Source organism: Stigmatopora argus, chromosome 14 (assembly GCF_051989625.1).
Source record: "Stigmatopora argus isolate UIUO_Sarg chromosome 14, RoL_Sarg_1.0, whole genome shotgun sequence".
NCBI classification, from domain to species: Eukaryota; Metazoa; Chordata; class Actinopteri; order Syngnathiformes; family Syngnathidae; genus Stigmatopora; species Stigmatopora argus.
Genome location: NC_135400.1, coordinates 7350379 through 7367789, shown reverse-complemented (window position 1 = coordinate 7367789; position 17411 = coordinate 7350379). Strand labels below are relative to the sequence as shown.

Genomic DNA, 17411 nt, shown 5'->3' with positions numbered 1-17411 from the left:
GAACCTACTTTGTGAATTTCTCTCCGTTTTTTGGGGGGGGATCTTAACAAAATGAGCAAGTTTCTCTCCCAAGATGTGACCTGTTTTGATCTCGCCCCCCGTCCAACTGATGCCGTTCCCATGCACCGGCAGTAAGTTGGACATTTGAGGACAGGAAGCGCATATCTGCCGGTGAAAAACATGAAAGGAGAGAAACATGGGAGGAAGGGGCAAGCTGTGCAGAAACCGGCCCGGAGGCTATCGGCTTTTCATTAACGGGTCAGTGAGTGAATGAGAGTCATGGGTGGAATGGTTAAATAGGAGGAGCTCTGCTGGGTCACAACGGTTATTAGGGTGATTCGGGGGCTCCCATGGGCTCTGTATTGTGCATTGTCTACGAAGGGAGCAGCAGAGGCCGAACAGTGAGTCTTTGTGTCAGACATTTAACTGCGTGTTAGCATGCTAATTACGGGATATTCATATGTGTGCATGAGTGTGTGTTTTCCACACTCGCGGAAGTGCACCATCGTTCCCTTGGGATTTGCACTTCTCCTCCAATGACTGCCAAGGTCACCCCGTAGTCTCAAAATGACCCATTGTGGAGCAGGATGACCCCTTTTTTTTGCATTCAGGTCCAAATGTATTAGAATAGAGGAACAATTTTGGATTTTGTTTGGTTTGGTTTGTTGTATATGGAAATGATTTGCATTCTGACATTTGATGGCTGAGTATTTGTATCTAATCTTCATTTTTATGTTTTTTTTTACTTAGGCAAAAGTACACATTTAACTATGCAAAATGCTCAATATTGCATTTTTTTTATTAAATTACTCTCTCTTGGATACAGTTTACCTATTTTAACTATTTTGTGAAGGTTAAATAGAGTCTAATTTAGTTTATATTGTGGCAATTATACTTGTAGAAGTACAGGAAAGATGGATTCTGGATTCAAAAGCAAACTAGGAACATGGAAGGTTCCAGTGTCGTGTTTTTTGCGGGTACTAGTATTGAATGATTTAGTCAACATTTCACAACACTAATGATAATTGATTACAGATTTCCCAGATTATTTCTGGACCATGGTCTTGCTATTGAAAGACCCATATGGAGGATTGACCAATAGTATCATTTGTTGTTTGTTTCAGATCTGATTGGATGGATTGGTAATTATTTGGAAATTGTCCAAAGACTTTTGAAACATGTCGAATGTTGGTTAAAATTGTACAAGTTAGACACAAAGAGCAAAAATTTTAAACTGTGAGTCAAAGAGCCACACTTTACGTCAGAAGCAGCATAAATAAATCCAATCTGCCAAATTATTTGAATTTGAGTGTTTTTAAGAGAGAATAAAAATAAGAAGAACATGAAATGAGGCAAAGAGCCACAGTATATACAAAATACAGTGGTGGGCCGTCAGGGCCTTCAAGGCCTTCTCTGCTGGCCTAAGAAATATCTGAATCATATATTATATTTTGTCCATCAATACTTATGAAATCATTCCAAATTGTCTGTTAGCTTCCTTTCATTGCTTTTCCACCTGGTTGCACTGCTTCCAGATGTGTGTTTTCATATTGAGGCATTTAACCAATCACATTTCAGCGATTATTTGTTGCCAGGGTCAGAAATCTGCTTCAAGGCCTTCACAATTAGTTCTGCGGGCTCTGCCGCTTTAAGCAAGCGTCGATAAGACTGTTGCTTTAACCAATCAGATTTCGAGTTGGCAACACCACAATGCCTTCTCGCAGGCGTAGGGATACGTCATCGCTTTCACCAACTATGATTGGCTAGTGATTAGCCAGAGCTACCAAACTGTATTTGGAGTGGGCTGCACAAGCAAATATATTGTTGTGTTGATTTAAAGCCATTTTCAAGACGGACTATGCCAGAAATACGACAGTACAGGCTCGACTTTCAGCATTAGCTTTGATGGCGATAGAAAAGAAGGAAGAAAGAAAGGAGGATGGATATTGTGTACAGTTAAAAATGTGTTACATTCATTTCGGCCAGGAGCCGCATGCGGCTCGAGAGCCATGTGTTCGCCACCCCTGCACTCGTAGTAGGTAAACAAATGGCTGTGAGCCTTTTCCAGTACAAAGCTGCATGTTGCTGAAAATGCCTTTAAATAGGCCGTTTGGGAAGTATATTTTGGAGTGGACTTTTCTCGGTAAAACTCTTCAATTTTAGATTTAGGACGAGATAACTAGTTGCTTGTAAAGTTGGTGTTTGTTTGTTTGTTGGTGTCAGTCTGATCAAGCAGCTGTGGGCCCTGCAATTGAACTCTGGCTCACATGGGCGAAGCCAGGCAGAGCCGCAGGGCAAAAAGGCCATGGAAGGGGAGAGCGTCACCCGACAAATTTACCGTCTCCTTCTCCTCTTTTCATCTCCCTCTCTCAGTAGCCAACAACAAACTCTTTCATGCAGGCATCTTTGCGGGAAGCCAGCCTCAGACCCCCGAGGCCCCCACCCATTCACTCTGGTTAATTCAATGTTCTGTGAAAAACTCATGATTAGAAAGTGACTTTTTTCTTTTTTAAGATTCTTTTCCATATCTTATCCTAACATTTGTTGGATTGTTTTCATTCAAATGTTTAACATAACAAATGAAATCATCTTTCAGTCACACGACAAAAAGCCAGGACACCAAAATCGACATATCCTTCAGATTCAAGATTCAAACAACCTTTTGCAAAAATCCAATCTGCACACAAAGACAAATGCGGAATCCTGAGGCACATTTGCAAAATATCCATAAAATACAGCGAGTTTTTTTTCCGGAAAGGCAAATGGTGGCTGTTTCTAAAAAGGCCAGCAGTTAGATGAGATGCAGAAACATCCCAACAAAGGAAGACCTTGTTTGCAGCAAAATTCTTGCACATCATTTTCTAAATGTCCGAGCTAATGACTCAATCTTGTCGTCCTTCGCCCACCACCCGACTCACAATTTTCACTCCGACAGAAGAGCATTCAACTTGATAGAATATATAAGAAAGATAATAACCCTTCACACATTCGATCTATTCTAAAATGGCAGATGTAGGTTGATCATGGGATTGATTGTTGCTAGCTATTCAAGACCCAATTGATCAGTCTATTTTTTTTTAATCCAGCTTGAACTTTGTTGTTTGGTTCTCGCAGCTGCAGTTAAACTTGCCATGCCAAATATGTTGTCACAGGAGTATTACTGTCAACAAAATGCAAAAAAAATCATTTTTTTCTTGACTTTTTTTTAACGTTTGGACACATAATTCTACTTTGCACTGTTCATGGAATTTTTCAAGCCCTGGGGTGATAACCACACCTTCCTAATCCCTTCGTTTGAATTCTATAACTGATTTCCCAAACCAAGAAGAACATTGGCAATTAAAAATCTATTTTGGAAAGGCACGTCACATTATCAGCTGTTCCCGGCAGATTGCTCTGGGAAAGTACCAGCAAAAAAGGGCAAGGATCTGGAAGAATATTACATTAACATAAATACAAAAACATTATGCTGTCATGCAGTGTGTGTGATCACACTTTAAAAATATCATTGAGCGTCTTTCAATTAGGGAAATTAACACTTCACAAATATTATTAGAACAGGTGATCTTAAAAAATAAAAATAAAAACAAACTTCCATGATTTCCAAAGAAAAATATGTGTCTTAACAGTGTACCGAATTGGTCTTTTTATTCATTCATCATCCGTACCGCCCATCCTCGTAAGGGTTGCTGGAGCCTATCCCAGCTGACTTTTTGCGAACGGCAGACTACACCCTAGACTGGTCGCCAGTCAGCCGTAGGGTCCTCAGAAAGACAGACTACCATTCATACTCACAATAGCGCGTTGGTTTTCTCTGCAAAAATTAGTTCAATCTTCAGTTTAGTCTACTGCTGCAAGTTTTGTTGCAACCTGGGAGATAATAAAGCGTGGAAAAGCGTTCACTTGCACGTTCAATTTTGTTTAATATCCTGAAAATAAAATAAAAAAATTGGATTTATTGATTTCATTTCTTTAATTTCATCAAAGCAAGGAAACATAATGAATTAATATTCTAATGAAGTTAAATATGAGGGAGCATTGTCCAACAGAGTAGTAACGTGGTTCGTCGTTTTTCTACAGATTGCATTGTAGGTAAAATAAACATTTAATCATAAATGCTCATGATGAATTTGAAGCCAACTTAGTGATTTTGATAGTAGGCTAATGTAGACATACAGCATGTGTTCCCTTCATTATGAGGCTTATATAAGGCTTAATATTTTTGTGACTCCAAACAAGTTTTTTTTTGTCCAATATGGCGCTTTCAAAATTTTGGATACATATTCTTTTTAAGGAATTGATTTTCCTTTTGTCTACTCGGTGTTATCATTTTACAGAGATCTAGGCTTCATAATATACTGTGGCTTTGCTATCTCTGCAGTATTTATTTTAATTCCTTTAACTCCTACTGACATTTTGTTTATCCGCGTCATAGGCCAAAACATGAGTGATGACAGAAAACTATATTTAAAATTAGAGCAAACCCCTGGCAGCACTGAGAACTGTGCTCCCCCTGCAAGCAACACCATACATCCCTTCTGACTCCATGTATCACTTTCCATCAAATGTTACCCCATAGTCACCAATGGAAGTAACAGGATTCTTTCCTTTGGCAGCCCAGATGAGATATGAAGCATACACAATGGGCTATTCATTTAAGCACCACATGCACACATGCACAGATGCACATGCGCACTCCATTAGCAACACGCCATTGTCGGATTCTAAGCACCCTAACTAACAAGTGCTGGCCGATATAGAAAAACAATTTCCTATCATGATATGGACCTTTTCTCTATTACGATATCGATATGGGGCGGCCCGGTGGATGAGTGGTTAGTCCGTCGGTCTCACAGTGGGGGACCTGGGTTCAAATTCAGGTCGGTCCACCTGTGTGGAGTTTGCATGTTCTCCCCGGGTCTGCGTGGGTTTTCTTCGGGTACTCTGGTCTTCTCCCAAAATTCCAAAGAAATGTGTGGTTTTTCTCCGGGTACTCCGGGCTCCTCCCACATTCCAGAGACATGTGTGGGTTTTGTCCGGGTACTCCGGGCTCCTCCCACATTCCAGAGACATGCGTGGGTTTTGTCCGGGTACTCCGGTCTCCTCCCACATTCCAAAGACCTGCGTGGTTTTTCACTCGGTACTCTGGGCTCCTCCCACATTCCAAAGACATGTGTGGGTTTTCTCCAGGTACTCTGGTCTCCTCCCTCATTCCAAAGACATGCGTGGGTTTTCTCTGGGTACTCCGGTCTCCTCCCACATTCCAAAGACATGCGTGGGTTTTCTCTGGGTACTCCAGTCTCCTCCCACATTCCAAAGACATGCATGTTAGGCTGATTGGACACTCTAAATTGCCCCCATGTATGACTCTGAGTGTGAATGGTTGTTTGTCTCCTTGTGCCCTGCGATTGGCTGGCCACCAGTTCAGGGTGCCTCCCGTCTCTGGCCCGAAGTCAGCTGGGATAGGCTCCAGCACCCCCCACGACCCTAGTGAGGATAAAGCAATTCAGAAAATGAGATGAAATTAGATTTTTTTTCTATAGCATAAAAATATCGCTGCACAATGCACACTGTTACAAACATAAATGTTGGGTGTTTTAAGTGTCATTAAATTGTTATTAAATTAAGGCTTTTAAATTAAAGCTGCAATAAAAACAAATGAATCTCTGTTTCCCTGCTTCTGTAATGTTGGTTTTCATTTACAAAGTGAGGCCAAACTTGCATTTGCACTGGTATAAAATTGGTATAAAAATATTTTGCTTAGTTTATTAAATAGAATGCAATTTGAAATCAATACAATGAAAGTAATAATAAACAGGACTATTTTTCAATCACATTATCCTCCACCTGACATGAATGAAAATACAAAGGAGCGAGTGATAGGGAGAGAATCAAAATATGAATTCCTCTATCAAACTCAACAACCCAAGACAACAACAAAAAAAAGTGAGTTTTCTTTAGTTTGGGTCGCAGCACGTCGCATGGCAGGGACAGGGCGTCTTTGTTGGCAAAGAACAGCGCCTGTGTTTGTTTCCAAATGTGTCCATGCAGCCTGTCCTTGCGCCTTTCTCTATCTGAACTGAGACTGTTTGCTTTTGAACGCGTGCGGCGCTGCTCCCGTTTGAGAAACCACACTCACAGAACCGCTCACTCCTAACTGGAAATCTTTCATAAGTGCCTCATAATAAAAGACAACTAACTGCGTGTGGATGTGCTATCGCCTGTTGAATGCATTTAGTACAGTAAATATCAGTGGCGGTCCGTGCATTTTCTGGTGAAGCCTTCAGCAAAAACTATTTTATGGCTATAAAACCTCTACTGCAGCTACAGCTGCGACACATAAAAAATAATCAATAATAACCTCATACAATTGAAATATTATTTAGGAATATAGCCATATTTTACTCACCAATTATTTAATAAGTATTCATGGCCAAAATATAATTAACATCAGTCTGTGATTCAGATATTTCTTAGGCCAGCAGAGACGGCCTTGAAGGCCCTGACGGCACACCACTGGTAAATATACAAGACAGCATAAACACACATGGATTAGATCAGGGTTGTCAAACTCATTTTTTGTCGCGGGCCACATGGTAGTTTCGATTACATCCGGAGGGCCGTTATGTCTTCCAACTAAGCTGCCAAAATTAATTGATTAATAAATTGACAGCTTTCTCGATCGTGCTAATCGATAGATCATTTTTGGACATTCAAATTAGTACACATTTTTGCAATTATTAATTTAAAATGAGGAAACATAGGAAATAATCTAAAATCTTCATTTGAATTTCATCATAAATCAGAAAGTTGGCACTCATCATTTACTTTCTCGGGCCACACAAAATGATGCGTCGGGCCAGATTTGGCCCCCGGGCCACCACTTTGACACATGTGGATTAGATTATTGCCAATCCTGCCCTTAATGAACTGTTAGAAGACATAAAATGTGACTCAGATTGTGCTTTCTGAAAATGACACTTTTTCTTCTGTTGTTTTTTTAATATTTGAAACAAAATACAAAAAATAATGTCCGATTTTTGTTGGCTAACTCATTGGTTGCCATTGACAGCGATATTCATCAATAGGAGCCAATGAGTTAATTATCATTCAAGGTTGTTTTCTTTTGAATCTTTTTAATGTTTAGTTAAACCCTGTGACTATTATGAGGTTTTCTTTTATTAAGAGATATGTAGCAACAATTTTGGTAGAATTTTTAATGATTTCTTTGGTTCCATGAATGTTATATCAACATTAGTAATTTAGAGCTACCTTTTGGCCAATAATAATTTGCTCAAATTACCTTTAATTATAGGTTATGATGATAACCATCAAGGCGGCACGGTGAAGGAGTGGTTAGCCCTCCCGCCTCACATTTCTGAGATCAAGGGTTCAAGCCTGGGCTCTGGCCTTTCTGTGGGGAGCTTGTAGGTTGGCTGGGATAGGCTGCAGCACCCCAGCTACCCTTGTGACTATAAGCGGCTTGGAAAATTAATAATTTGATTATATATTCACATAAATGGCAACATTAGTGATTTATTTTACCGATATTGCTTCAAAATGAACAGAAATTAATTAAACAGAGAGTTTCGGGTGCGAATGCACATTTTTCAATTCCATTGACGGCACTAAACGTCCACTTTGTTTGGACATTTATTCATTCGCCACTCCTAGACAAAAATGAATTGATTCTCTTGCTCAGTCAATGACAGCCAATGAGTTAACATACAATATTCACATATGAATTTAAAATATACTTTGATTTGTGTTCACTTTAAAGCACAGGTGTCAAAGTGGTGGCCCGGGGGCAAAATCTGGCCCGCCACATCATTTTGTGTGGCCCGGGAAAGTAAATCATCAGTGGCGACTTTCTGTTTTAGGATCAAATTAAAGATTAAAGATTATAGATGTATATTAAATTTCCTGATTTTCCCTCTTTTAAATCAATAATTGAACATTTTTAATCCATTTTTTTCTGTTTTTAGTTCAAAATCATTTTGTAAAATCGAAAAATATATAAAAATATTTTATGTTTTCCACTTTAATATGGAACATAATTAAAGAAAAATGTGGTTTCCTTTTGAAATTGATTAAGAGATTTCCCCTTATTAAGAAAAAAAGCTCTTTTTTAGATATATAAAAAACAGACTATTCAAGGCTTTTGATCCAGTTCTTTTAATCAATTTATATAAAAAAATATCTAAATATTATATCTAAAATGGTCTGGCCCACATGAAATCGAGTTGACATTAATGCGGCCCGCGAACCAACCCTAGTCTGACACCCTTGCTTTAAAGCAATGTGCTCATTATAAAGTATCCCAAAATTTGTCTTGTGACAACATAATACACTGTATTCATACGCAAACACGAACCATAATCAATCACCCACGAGTGGGCGTAATCCCCGGACACAACGATGCGTAAAATGCAGCATTGTCTAATTAACGCACGAGGCTCTGATTTGTCACTTGGGCGGAGTGAAAAAAGACTTTCAGCCAATCATCTACTAGTTTTTTCCACTCAAATTGGTGTCCCTTTAAGACGCGTTCTCCCTTATTATTGCTTTACTATTTTTTTCCACTCTGGGCCTCTTACAAGGAGCCCTTTAAGGCCCCATCGCAGTCACACAGAGCTCGCATTCATAGCCTGGCGCAGTGAGCGAGGGGGCTGGGGAAGCTTTCAGTGTCACAGTGGAAAGGAACTGAAGGATTCTCCTGCTCAAGCCACCTCTAACTTTTCTTCAGTACTGAAGTAAGGCGCTTTGCATTTCCTCTATGCTCTCAATCTGTCATTTCTTCTTTTAACATTATGAGATGAATGCATGCATCTAGAGTTAATATTGCAATGGTTGAAATTTCTATGAGCATTTTAATTATTATTATTAAAGGAGTGCTTTAAGAAATTGTCATGCATCAACTGCAAAGTTAAAGTTCGTGACATTATGTTAATTGCGCAGCAAGTGAGTTCATTTATTCTTTTAAATTAGTGATGTGTGTCAAAATAGCTGGTGATGTACTTGGATGGTTTTATTTTTAATGAAGTTGCAAATTTGGTGAGAACTGAGAACTCTTTTGGGAGTGCAGTAGTTATAAAATTGTACTTTTTATCTTAAATGAATTTGGTGTTAAAACACTTGTTTGCTCATTTTCATGATTTGAATTAGGTTTTATGGTGTTATTTTTAGTTAGTTGTGGGTAAGCATAACCGTCAACTAAATGTGAGGTGTGGTAATTGGACAAGATGGAAGCAAATTAGGGGCAAATAATTAATATGAAGCTAATGAGTTCATCTTTGTGAAATGTATTGTGCGCAATGAAAACAAAATGAGAGAAAGTTTTCGAAACTGTCTGATGCCAAATGATCATGTCAGATAAGAAAGCCCACAAATTTGGTTAAAATTATAACCACTTAGTCATTTGCTGGTGAATATAATGTAAATTTATTTTGAGTAGAAAATAAATGCAACAAAGTGTATGGTTGTCAGCAAAATGTCTATATTTTTATTCCCTTTGCATGCACAGAACAGAAACAGTCATAGCAGGTTAAGAGGATTTCAGAAAAAAAATACTTATAATTTTTGGGGGGATTGATTAAAATGTTACACCGAAGAAACACACGTAGCAAGATGTCGGTCAAATTAGAAAAAGTTAAATGTATTTTCTAGTATTCTACCATTGCGATAAAACGTTAAAGGAGTTGAATAGGGTGGGGCATCATTGAAACACCCAATAGACCCCATAAAAAAGCCGACAGTTAAATTGGCAACTTCTTTCATAATGTCACCGGACGTGGGCTAGGGCTCAAATTATGCCGCAGTTTTCCCTGACAAGGTGGCAAACAAACCATTTGGTTGTATCATGCCGATTCATGGCACATTAGCTGATGTGGGCGTAAAGTTGGGGCTGGGTGTTGACTTACGGACAAAACAAGGACACATTTTGCTGCCCCTAATAGACGCAGCCCTGTGCAACAAGCACACCGTGTCAAATCACACCAAGCACAGTGAGGTTTATATTTCCACAGTCAGTCGGTGTTTATTCAAGAAGTGCAGTGCAAATCTGACGTCTGAGCTGTTGCGGCCTCACATCATTCCCTCCCGGGACCTTGGAATAACTGGCAAATCTTTCACAGTAGTAGTTTATTTTGGGGCTTGGTCTGGCTTGGGTGATTGTTACATACAGATACTAACATATGTAGCAAATCTGTGAAATACTCGCAATTTAAAACTAAAAATATATATATTTATTTAGTTTGAGCTAATAAAATATCACAAACTGTCACTCCCGTCTGTTGGAAATAGTTGAGATCATTTTTGTCCCTGACAAAGATAACTTAGTTATTTGTTAGTGGTGTATTAATGTGTTAAATAGGTTACCCAAATAGGGGTAGAATTTATATCAATTTTTCATTCCATTTTATATTCAAATATCCAACAAAGAAGCACACATGAAAAAAAAAACCTCATAAGAGATCAGTGGTTTAGCATTGGTTGCCATTGCCAAGGGCAACCAATAAGTATTCTCTCAACTTTTGAGCCTGTAGTACTCTTTTACACCATCTAAATCTTGAGCCTTTTGACTTTACTGCCGAGAACAATCAGAAAGACTTAAGGAAATGCCTACTGATATACTTTAGCTTGTTGTGTTTTAATGTTATTTGTGATCAAATGAGCACAGTACAGTTATTACAATGTAAAGTATATTAGCCAGTAGGATGTAAATTTACAGGGAATGTTGGTGGGAGGGGTGTGATCACCCCTTGCCAACCCCTGGTGGGGTCGTTGGAATGAACTTGTCGCTTCCCCATCCAGACAATTCGCTCCTGACTTCCACTACAGTAAAGATGTATTTGTTTGAATAAATTGTAAGCAAAAGCCAGAAGATAATTTAAGTATGCCGAGATCAATTTGTTGTAACAGGCACCTGAGATTTTCTCAAATAAAATTTAAAAAAGCTGTTAAAAAGTGAACCCGAAATGGTTAAATGTGTGTTGTTTAACTTTGGAATATTATCCATTCAAATGTTTTCAAAGTCCAAGTCACCTTTCAAGTGGACTTGCATTGTTGTTGTTTTTGTTTTAAAATCCCTGTTAAACAAATCATTTTAAAGTTCTACTCTTCCAGGTCCAAACTGGTGAATTTTCTTCGTGGGAGCAACAGAAGAGAGCAACACGGGAAAGTCATTTGATAGGTGGCCGAGTTTGCGGCAAATAGCTGTGCTTTAGCAGGTAAACTGGGGTTTAAGGTGCGCACTGAGCCGCCTATGATACCAACCACACGGATGGAAAGAACTTTGATGTTCAACCCTCATAGAGTTTTGCAACGGAGGCTGAGAGTAGAGACAGATTGGCAGTTTATATTATAATTCAACAGAGATCAGAGTTAAAGATCCGACACGCCGACAGCAGACTGCCCATCAGTGCATCAAAGTAGGAACAAACAGCAGGCAGTCAGCAGGTAGTTTTCAGAAAAGCTCAGGCATCCTCATGAAGATGTCCAGAGAGGAACAGAGCTTGTCAGATGTCGAGCTCAGTCCAGGAGTGTCGGACGACAGCCATTCCCGATCACCTGGTAACTCCTCTGGTGCCGGTGGGGATGAGTCACCCCTCCACAGGCAGCAGCTTCTGGCAGTTCTGGATGACGGCGCAATGGGCCACCCCTCTGGTAAATCTGACGACGAAGATGAGCGCTTCCCGGCGGGGATCCGCAAGGCGGTCAGTCAGGTGCTCAACTGCTACGACTGGACGCTCGTCCCCATGCCAGTTCGCGTGAACAATGGGAGTAAGAGCAAACCACACGTCAAGAGACCGATGAACGCCTTCATGGTATGGGCGCAGGCGGCGCGGAGGAAACTGGCGGACCAACACCCGCACTTGCATAACGCCGAGCTCAGCAAGACTCTGGGAAAGCTTTGGAGGTGAGCAAGAGTCTTCAGCCTAGATCACATATTGATTTATTTGAACTGTTGGCTTATATGTGCCATGTGGTTAGCCATCTTAAACCAATTTTCCCTCCAAACGAATGTCTGATTAAATATATCACCCTTACATACTGTACATGTATAGACAAGCCTTTTCCTATTAATTCCTCAGACATTGACATTTGATATTAAGTGTTAATATGGCACACTATACCCTTTTTTTAAACGTAATCTATTCCTTGATAAACCTAGAGATTATGCTGAAAAAAAGTCATTTCTACCCGATCCTCAATGTTTTTTTCCTTTATCCAAGGCTTCTTAATGAGAGTGATAAGCGACCCTTCATCGAAGAAGCAGAGAGGTTGAGAAAGCAACACAAGAAAGACTATCCTGACTACAAATACCAGCCCCGGCGTCGCAAGAACGGAAAGAACGGTTCCGGGTCAGGAAGTGACGCGGATGGCAATGTGGAGGGTGAGATCAGACAATGCAACTACAAGGGCCTCCATCTGGATGTGGTCCACACTGGGGGAGCTGGGTCCGCTCTGGCAGATGGGCATCACCATCATGCTGCAGGTGGGCTGCCGGCTCCCTCGAACCACCTCACAAGTATGCCATTGAGAGTGATTTACAACTCCAACATTAGTGTGCCATAGCATATCCAATTTGGCTTCATTGGTCTTCCTTGACCACAAATCATAAATATACGTGATCATCCATCTTCTTCTGATTATTGTGACACTTTTGTTGTGTGTTGTGAGATCTTTCAACTGTTAAATATCTCCCATTAATTAAGGTTGGAAAAAATGGTTTAGAATTTCCTACTGTAACCTGACCCTCACTCTGATTCAATAGCCTGAACCAAATCCCTTTCTCTGTCTTCAGGTCACAGCCATAGTCCTCCTACTCCTCCAACCACACCCAAGACAGAACTTCAGTCTGGGAGGGCAGGGGATGGAAAGAGGGAGGCTTTGGGCAACGGGGTCTCCCGTGGCCAAATGGGAGCAGAGGGTTGTTCAGATGGCGCAGGGTCTACAAAGCCTCACATCGACTTTGGCAATATGGACATCGGTGAGATAAGCAATGACGTGATGGCCACCATGGAGCCTTTTGATGTCAATGAGTTTGACCAGTACCTTCCCCCCAATGGCCATCCAGGGATCGGGCAGAGTGTCGGTTCAGGAGCAGCGACGCCCATAACTACCACCTCTCAATATACCTACGGCATCTCCTCAGCTCTGGCAGCGGCCAGTGGACACTCTACCGCCTGGCTCGGCAAGCAGCCGCCGCAACAACATCACGGCTCCCCTCTGAATTCAGACCCGTCCAAGGCCCAAATCAAGAGTGAAGCCGGAGGCGCTCACTTCTCAGAGGGGGCCACAGGGGCTTCCCACGTCACCTACACCCCCCTAAGCCTCCCTCACTATAGCGCTGCCTTCCCCTCCCTGGCAGCCAGGGCTCAGTTTGCAGAGTACGCTGACCAACAGGCCTCGGGGTCATACTACACCCACCCTAGCCAGGCAACAGGCATATACTCTGCCTTCTCGTATATGGGGCCCACCCAGAGGCCCCTGTACACTGCGATCACTGACCAGTCCAGTGTACCACAGTCCCATAGTCCCACACACTGGGAGCAGCCTGTCTACACTACACTGTCGCGGCCATGACAGATAACGAGACCAGAGGATGCTGGTGCCGGTCCAGCCCCCGCGCCCGACCCGAGAAGCAGCAGTGATTTTGGCCAAAGCGGTCCGGGCTGGGGGGAGTGGGCTGGCGCTGGGGGAGTCGGCTGGGGAGGCAGGGGGGAGAAAACCCTGGACTGTTCTCGCCCAGGTCCAGAAATGCTGTCACAGGAGAAGGCAGAATTTGGAGGGTGGTGTTTTTAAAAGCATTTCGCGATTGGTTGGTGCTTGCAATCTTGCGTTGAAAAGTGATTGCGGTGGCAATACAAGTACAACTCGGTTTCGCATTAGATTTGCAGCAGTAAAATGTCTACTACTCCAAGCAAAATTACTATATCTTGCCCCTGACAGCATGGTGACTCCCGGCGTGGATGTGAGGAAGTAGAAAGAGTTGATCCTGATTCATACAAGAATGAACAAATTCTAAATCAAAACGGAACGTGAAGGTTTTGACCCTTGATTTGACACTGATTGCAGTGTTTCAAAATTTTATTTATTTTATGCGACAACCCTTTCTCATGTCAGGTTCGATATCATAACCTGGCAGCATACAGCATGACATGTTCATGTTTCTTTGTGTTTGTATGTATTGTCATTGTCAAGAGTTAAACTCCTCATTATTTGTATCGTACAAATCATACACTGTACATATCTTGTACTATGCCATATTTGTAAATTCACCAAATTTTAAATGCCAAAACAATGAATGTGTAACAAAGAAACTGCAATGATATCAGTTTCTCCCAATGACATTCCAAGCTACCTTACATAATTACTATGTAGAATAGGTTACTGCCAATTGGCATTACATTTTTAAGGGTGTCAAACCTCTTCTTATTAATAGGAATTTAGTTCATTTTTGAAGGATTCATGAAGACCCCTGATTTTTATATTTAATAAACACTTCATTAACAAGATTAATCATTATCTTCATCCTTTTGTATATCAATGGCTTTACTATTGCCACAAAAAGTCTGTTTTTAAGGTCACAAAATTGTGCGCGAGATAGAATACGAAATGCCAATTTTGACAAAACGTTGCCACATACAGAGAACGAACGGCTTTGGCAAAAATGTACATTAGCGAAACCTTACATCTATTAACCACTGCGCCTTACTTTTCACTCTTGCTTTTTACATTTTAAAGAAACATTTTAATAGGCCTTATTAAGCTACGGCATATGTATTTCTTATTTTCTGTCAATATCACACAAACCTTAAGCTTCCCTTTTCCAAAATTTAAAACTTAACAAAATGTCTTTGTTTGCTATATATATATAATATCACAATGTATCGTTTTAAATACACTTTTTTTTCACTCCCGTCGCATGCAGCCTTGTTCTTTTCGTCTTCTCCATTTTATATACATCAACATCACTTTTATCCAACTTCTGTACTGATTTCCTTTACTGTTTATGAAAATGCTGTCATTGTTTTTATTGTTATTTTTAATTGAAGGAGATCTGAGGAGGTTGCGTTGTTGCTTGTAAAGCAACACAAGTTTTAAAGTACATCTGTTGGAAAAGGTTCAAAGTGAGGATGATTGTTTGCACTCTTTTGAAATAAACTTTGCTTTACAAGAAATAGAGTCTGGTTCTTTTTTTGTCACTTTTATTTTCTGTAGGCGATTAACCCCTTGTTGCCTGATTTTACATTTAGCATGAATGCGTCATGATGAATGAAGGCCTATCTAATATACATTTATATAAAGTAGAATAGATATAAATAAATTTTGCAAATATTTTATTATCTTTTGGCTTACTAAAATATGTGCATTCACAGCCAGTAGTCTCCGTTTCAATTATAGATTTTTAAAAAGTTTTCTATATTTACTTATATTTGTTCTTTTTAAAGTCATTTTATGATTTTTATTCTGTTTTTCTAATTTTTAGTTTTTAATTTTCTAAATTTTGCATTCATACTATTTTAACTGAAAGAGTTAAATTGTGTGACTGCAGTATATCATGTTTTACAAGTTTTTCCTTTTAATTTTTTAAGACCATCTAAACCAAAGTTTTTATTAACGTTAACCATATTGACAATCATTTATCTTCCCATAAATCACCCTTAACATCAAGTAGATAAAACTAAATATTTGCTTGGCATTATTCTTCCCAACGGCAAGTTTCTTTGTTTCTTAAAAAAAAAAGCATGTAATTAAATTTAGGAGAAATCCTGCATGAAATAAAAAAATATAATGGCGTGATTTTACATTTACATTACTATACAGTATAATTTATTAATCTTCTAATGGAAACTGCATTCAAGGCCTTTAATGAATAGGATATGCAGTTCTTGAAACTTCTATTTAGAGTATAAGAGTACTATATACATGTATATTTATATAGTATAAGATAGATAATAATCAGATGATAATATGAGAGAGACAAAAAAAACACTATCAGGATGAATATGCGCCGCACATCAATTTGCTAATTGGTAATGACTTCAGATTGGAAGTGGATATTGATGACAAAACTCATCAGGCCTTTTCTTGCATGATTTACTCGGTGAATGTGTGAATTTGTGGTTTAAGCTTGACTTTTAATTCTCTCTATTTAATCGGCTGGGCAAAAACAAAGCCATCCATTGAAAGGGAACTGGGGGAGCAGAGAAACAGAGCAATGAGGGGAGGCTTGCCCATAGCTGCCTGGCCTGTCACTTCACCGGGATACAAAGAGACTCTCATACTGCCCCAGCATAGACCCCATACCCCTCCTGATAGACCCCCATCCTCAGTGTTCTCATCTCGTCTGCTGTATTTGCTATTTGCCCCCGTCTATTCAAGAAAAGCTTGCACTCTAATGGCATTAAAAAGTGTTTATCCGGAAGAGGACCTAACCGCGAGTAATGTGACAATACAAGCAAAAAAGACTACACCCAGTCATGTACCCTGCCACGACATGGGAGGAGGGGTACAAAATGTGTCAGAAAGGGTCCAAAAATCGTGTTACAAATAATGGATTTCTAACCCAAACTACGGTATATATAACGGGAACCGGTGGCGTTTCAGAACATATCTTTGCGAGACCAGTCCTGAGACATTTCGGACAAAAAGTTCAAAAATCTATTATGACCTCCAAAGTGGATTTAAATTGGTTAAGTCAACAAATTTTCGTAAAAGCGCTCAATACAATTAATAGCTTCATTTCATTGGTACTTGCTTGTGATGAGCACATGGGCCACTGTTGACCCACTTTAATTATACATAATATTCATGGCCCTTATATCAGTTATTTTCTGCTACTTTTTCAAAGTTTGAAGCATATGACAGGACATAACAAATGACAAGAAATGTTGTTATTGTAGCTCCAAAGTCAAAATCCTAATATTTGTGCAGTTTGGAGCACAACCAAAATACCACATTATAAAATGACAAATCTCATAAGGTGCAGACATTTGGCTTTTTTGGACCTGAAATTAATGTGTTGTTAATTTTAGTTATGTTAATCGTAGTTCCTTTTTTAGCAATATATTACACATTACATACTACTCTTAGAAAATGTAATGTCATATTACTTTATTACTCTAAAGAAAATTTGTTGTGTTATTAGCAATATTACAATTTTTTTTTCAGATAAAAAAAAATGATTACACTTGTCCTTAGGGCCATATTACTGAACCCTACAAGGAAAATATGAAAAACATGTTTAAAACATGAAAACTTAAAGATTTTAGGACACTTACATCCTGGAACGAAATAATTCACCCAGCATTTGTTCATGTGGCATCATTTATTTAAAATGTCAAAAACTAAAACAACTTGGATTTTGCATAGCAATAGCTATGGTTCCAGTTTTTGAGTTTTGT

At 39.6% G+C, this 17411-nt stretch overlaps 1 protein-coding gene across 5 annotated transcripts; it reads left to right on the top strand.

The window, feature by feature from the left end:
* Positions 1–299: 299 nt before the first annotated feature.
* Positions 300–15185, top strand: sox10 (SRY-box transcription factor 10). 5 transcript variants are annotated; one of them, XM_077618328.1, is made up of 5 exons: positions 8196–8753; positions 11125–11917; positions 12234–12529; positions 12806–12991; positions 13079–15185. In XM_077618328.1, exons 2-5 carry the CDS (start codon positions 11487–11489, stop codon positions 13585–13587), a joined length of 1422 nt encoding a protein of 473 aa, XP_077474454.1. In that variant the 5' UTR covers positions 8196–8753; positions 11125–11486; the 3' UTR covers positions 13588–15185. The 5 variants fall into 5 exon arrangements, with proteins under 5 accessions (XP_077474452.1, XP_077474454.1, XP_077474451.1 ...); XM_077618326.1 differs by lacking the exon at positions 8196–8753 and adding an exon at positions 300–401 and having other exon boundaries at positions 12806–15185; XM_077618325.1 differs by having other exon boundaries at positions 8200–8753; positions 12806–15185.
* The last annotated feature ends 2226 nt before the right edge of the window (positions 15186–17411 follow it).

Bases quoted from the DNA above. Each gene is read 5' to 3' on its own strand.
- sox10 (XM_077618326.1), top strand. From the start codon at position 11,487: ATGAAGATGTCCAGAGAGGAACAGAGCTTGTCAGATGTCGAGCTCAGT. The intron at 11,918-12,233 runs GTGAGCAAGAGT...CCTTTATCCAAG, and splicing joins ACTCTGGGAAAGCTTTGGAG to GCTTCTTAATGAGAGTGATA. The intron at 12,530-12,805 runs GTATGCCATTGA...CTCTGTCTTCAG, and splicing joins TCCCTCGAACCACCTCACAA to GTCACAGCCATAGTCCTCCT.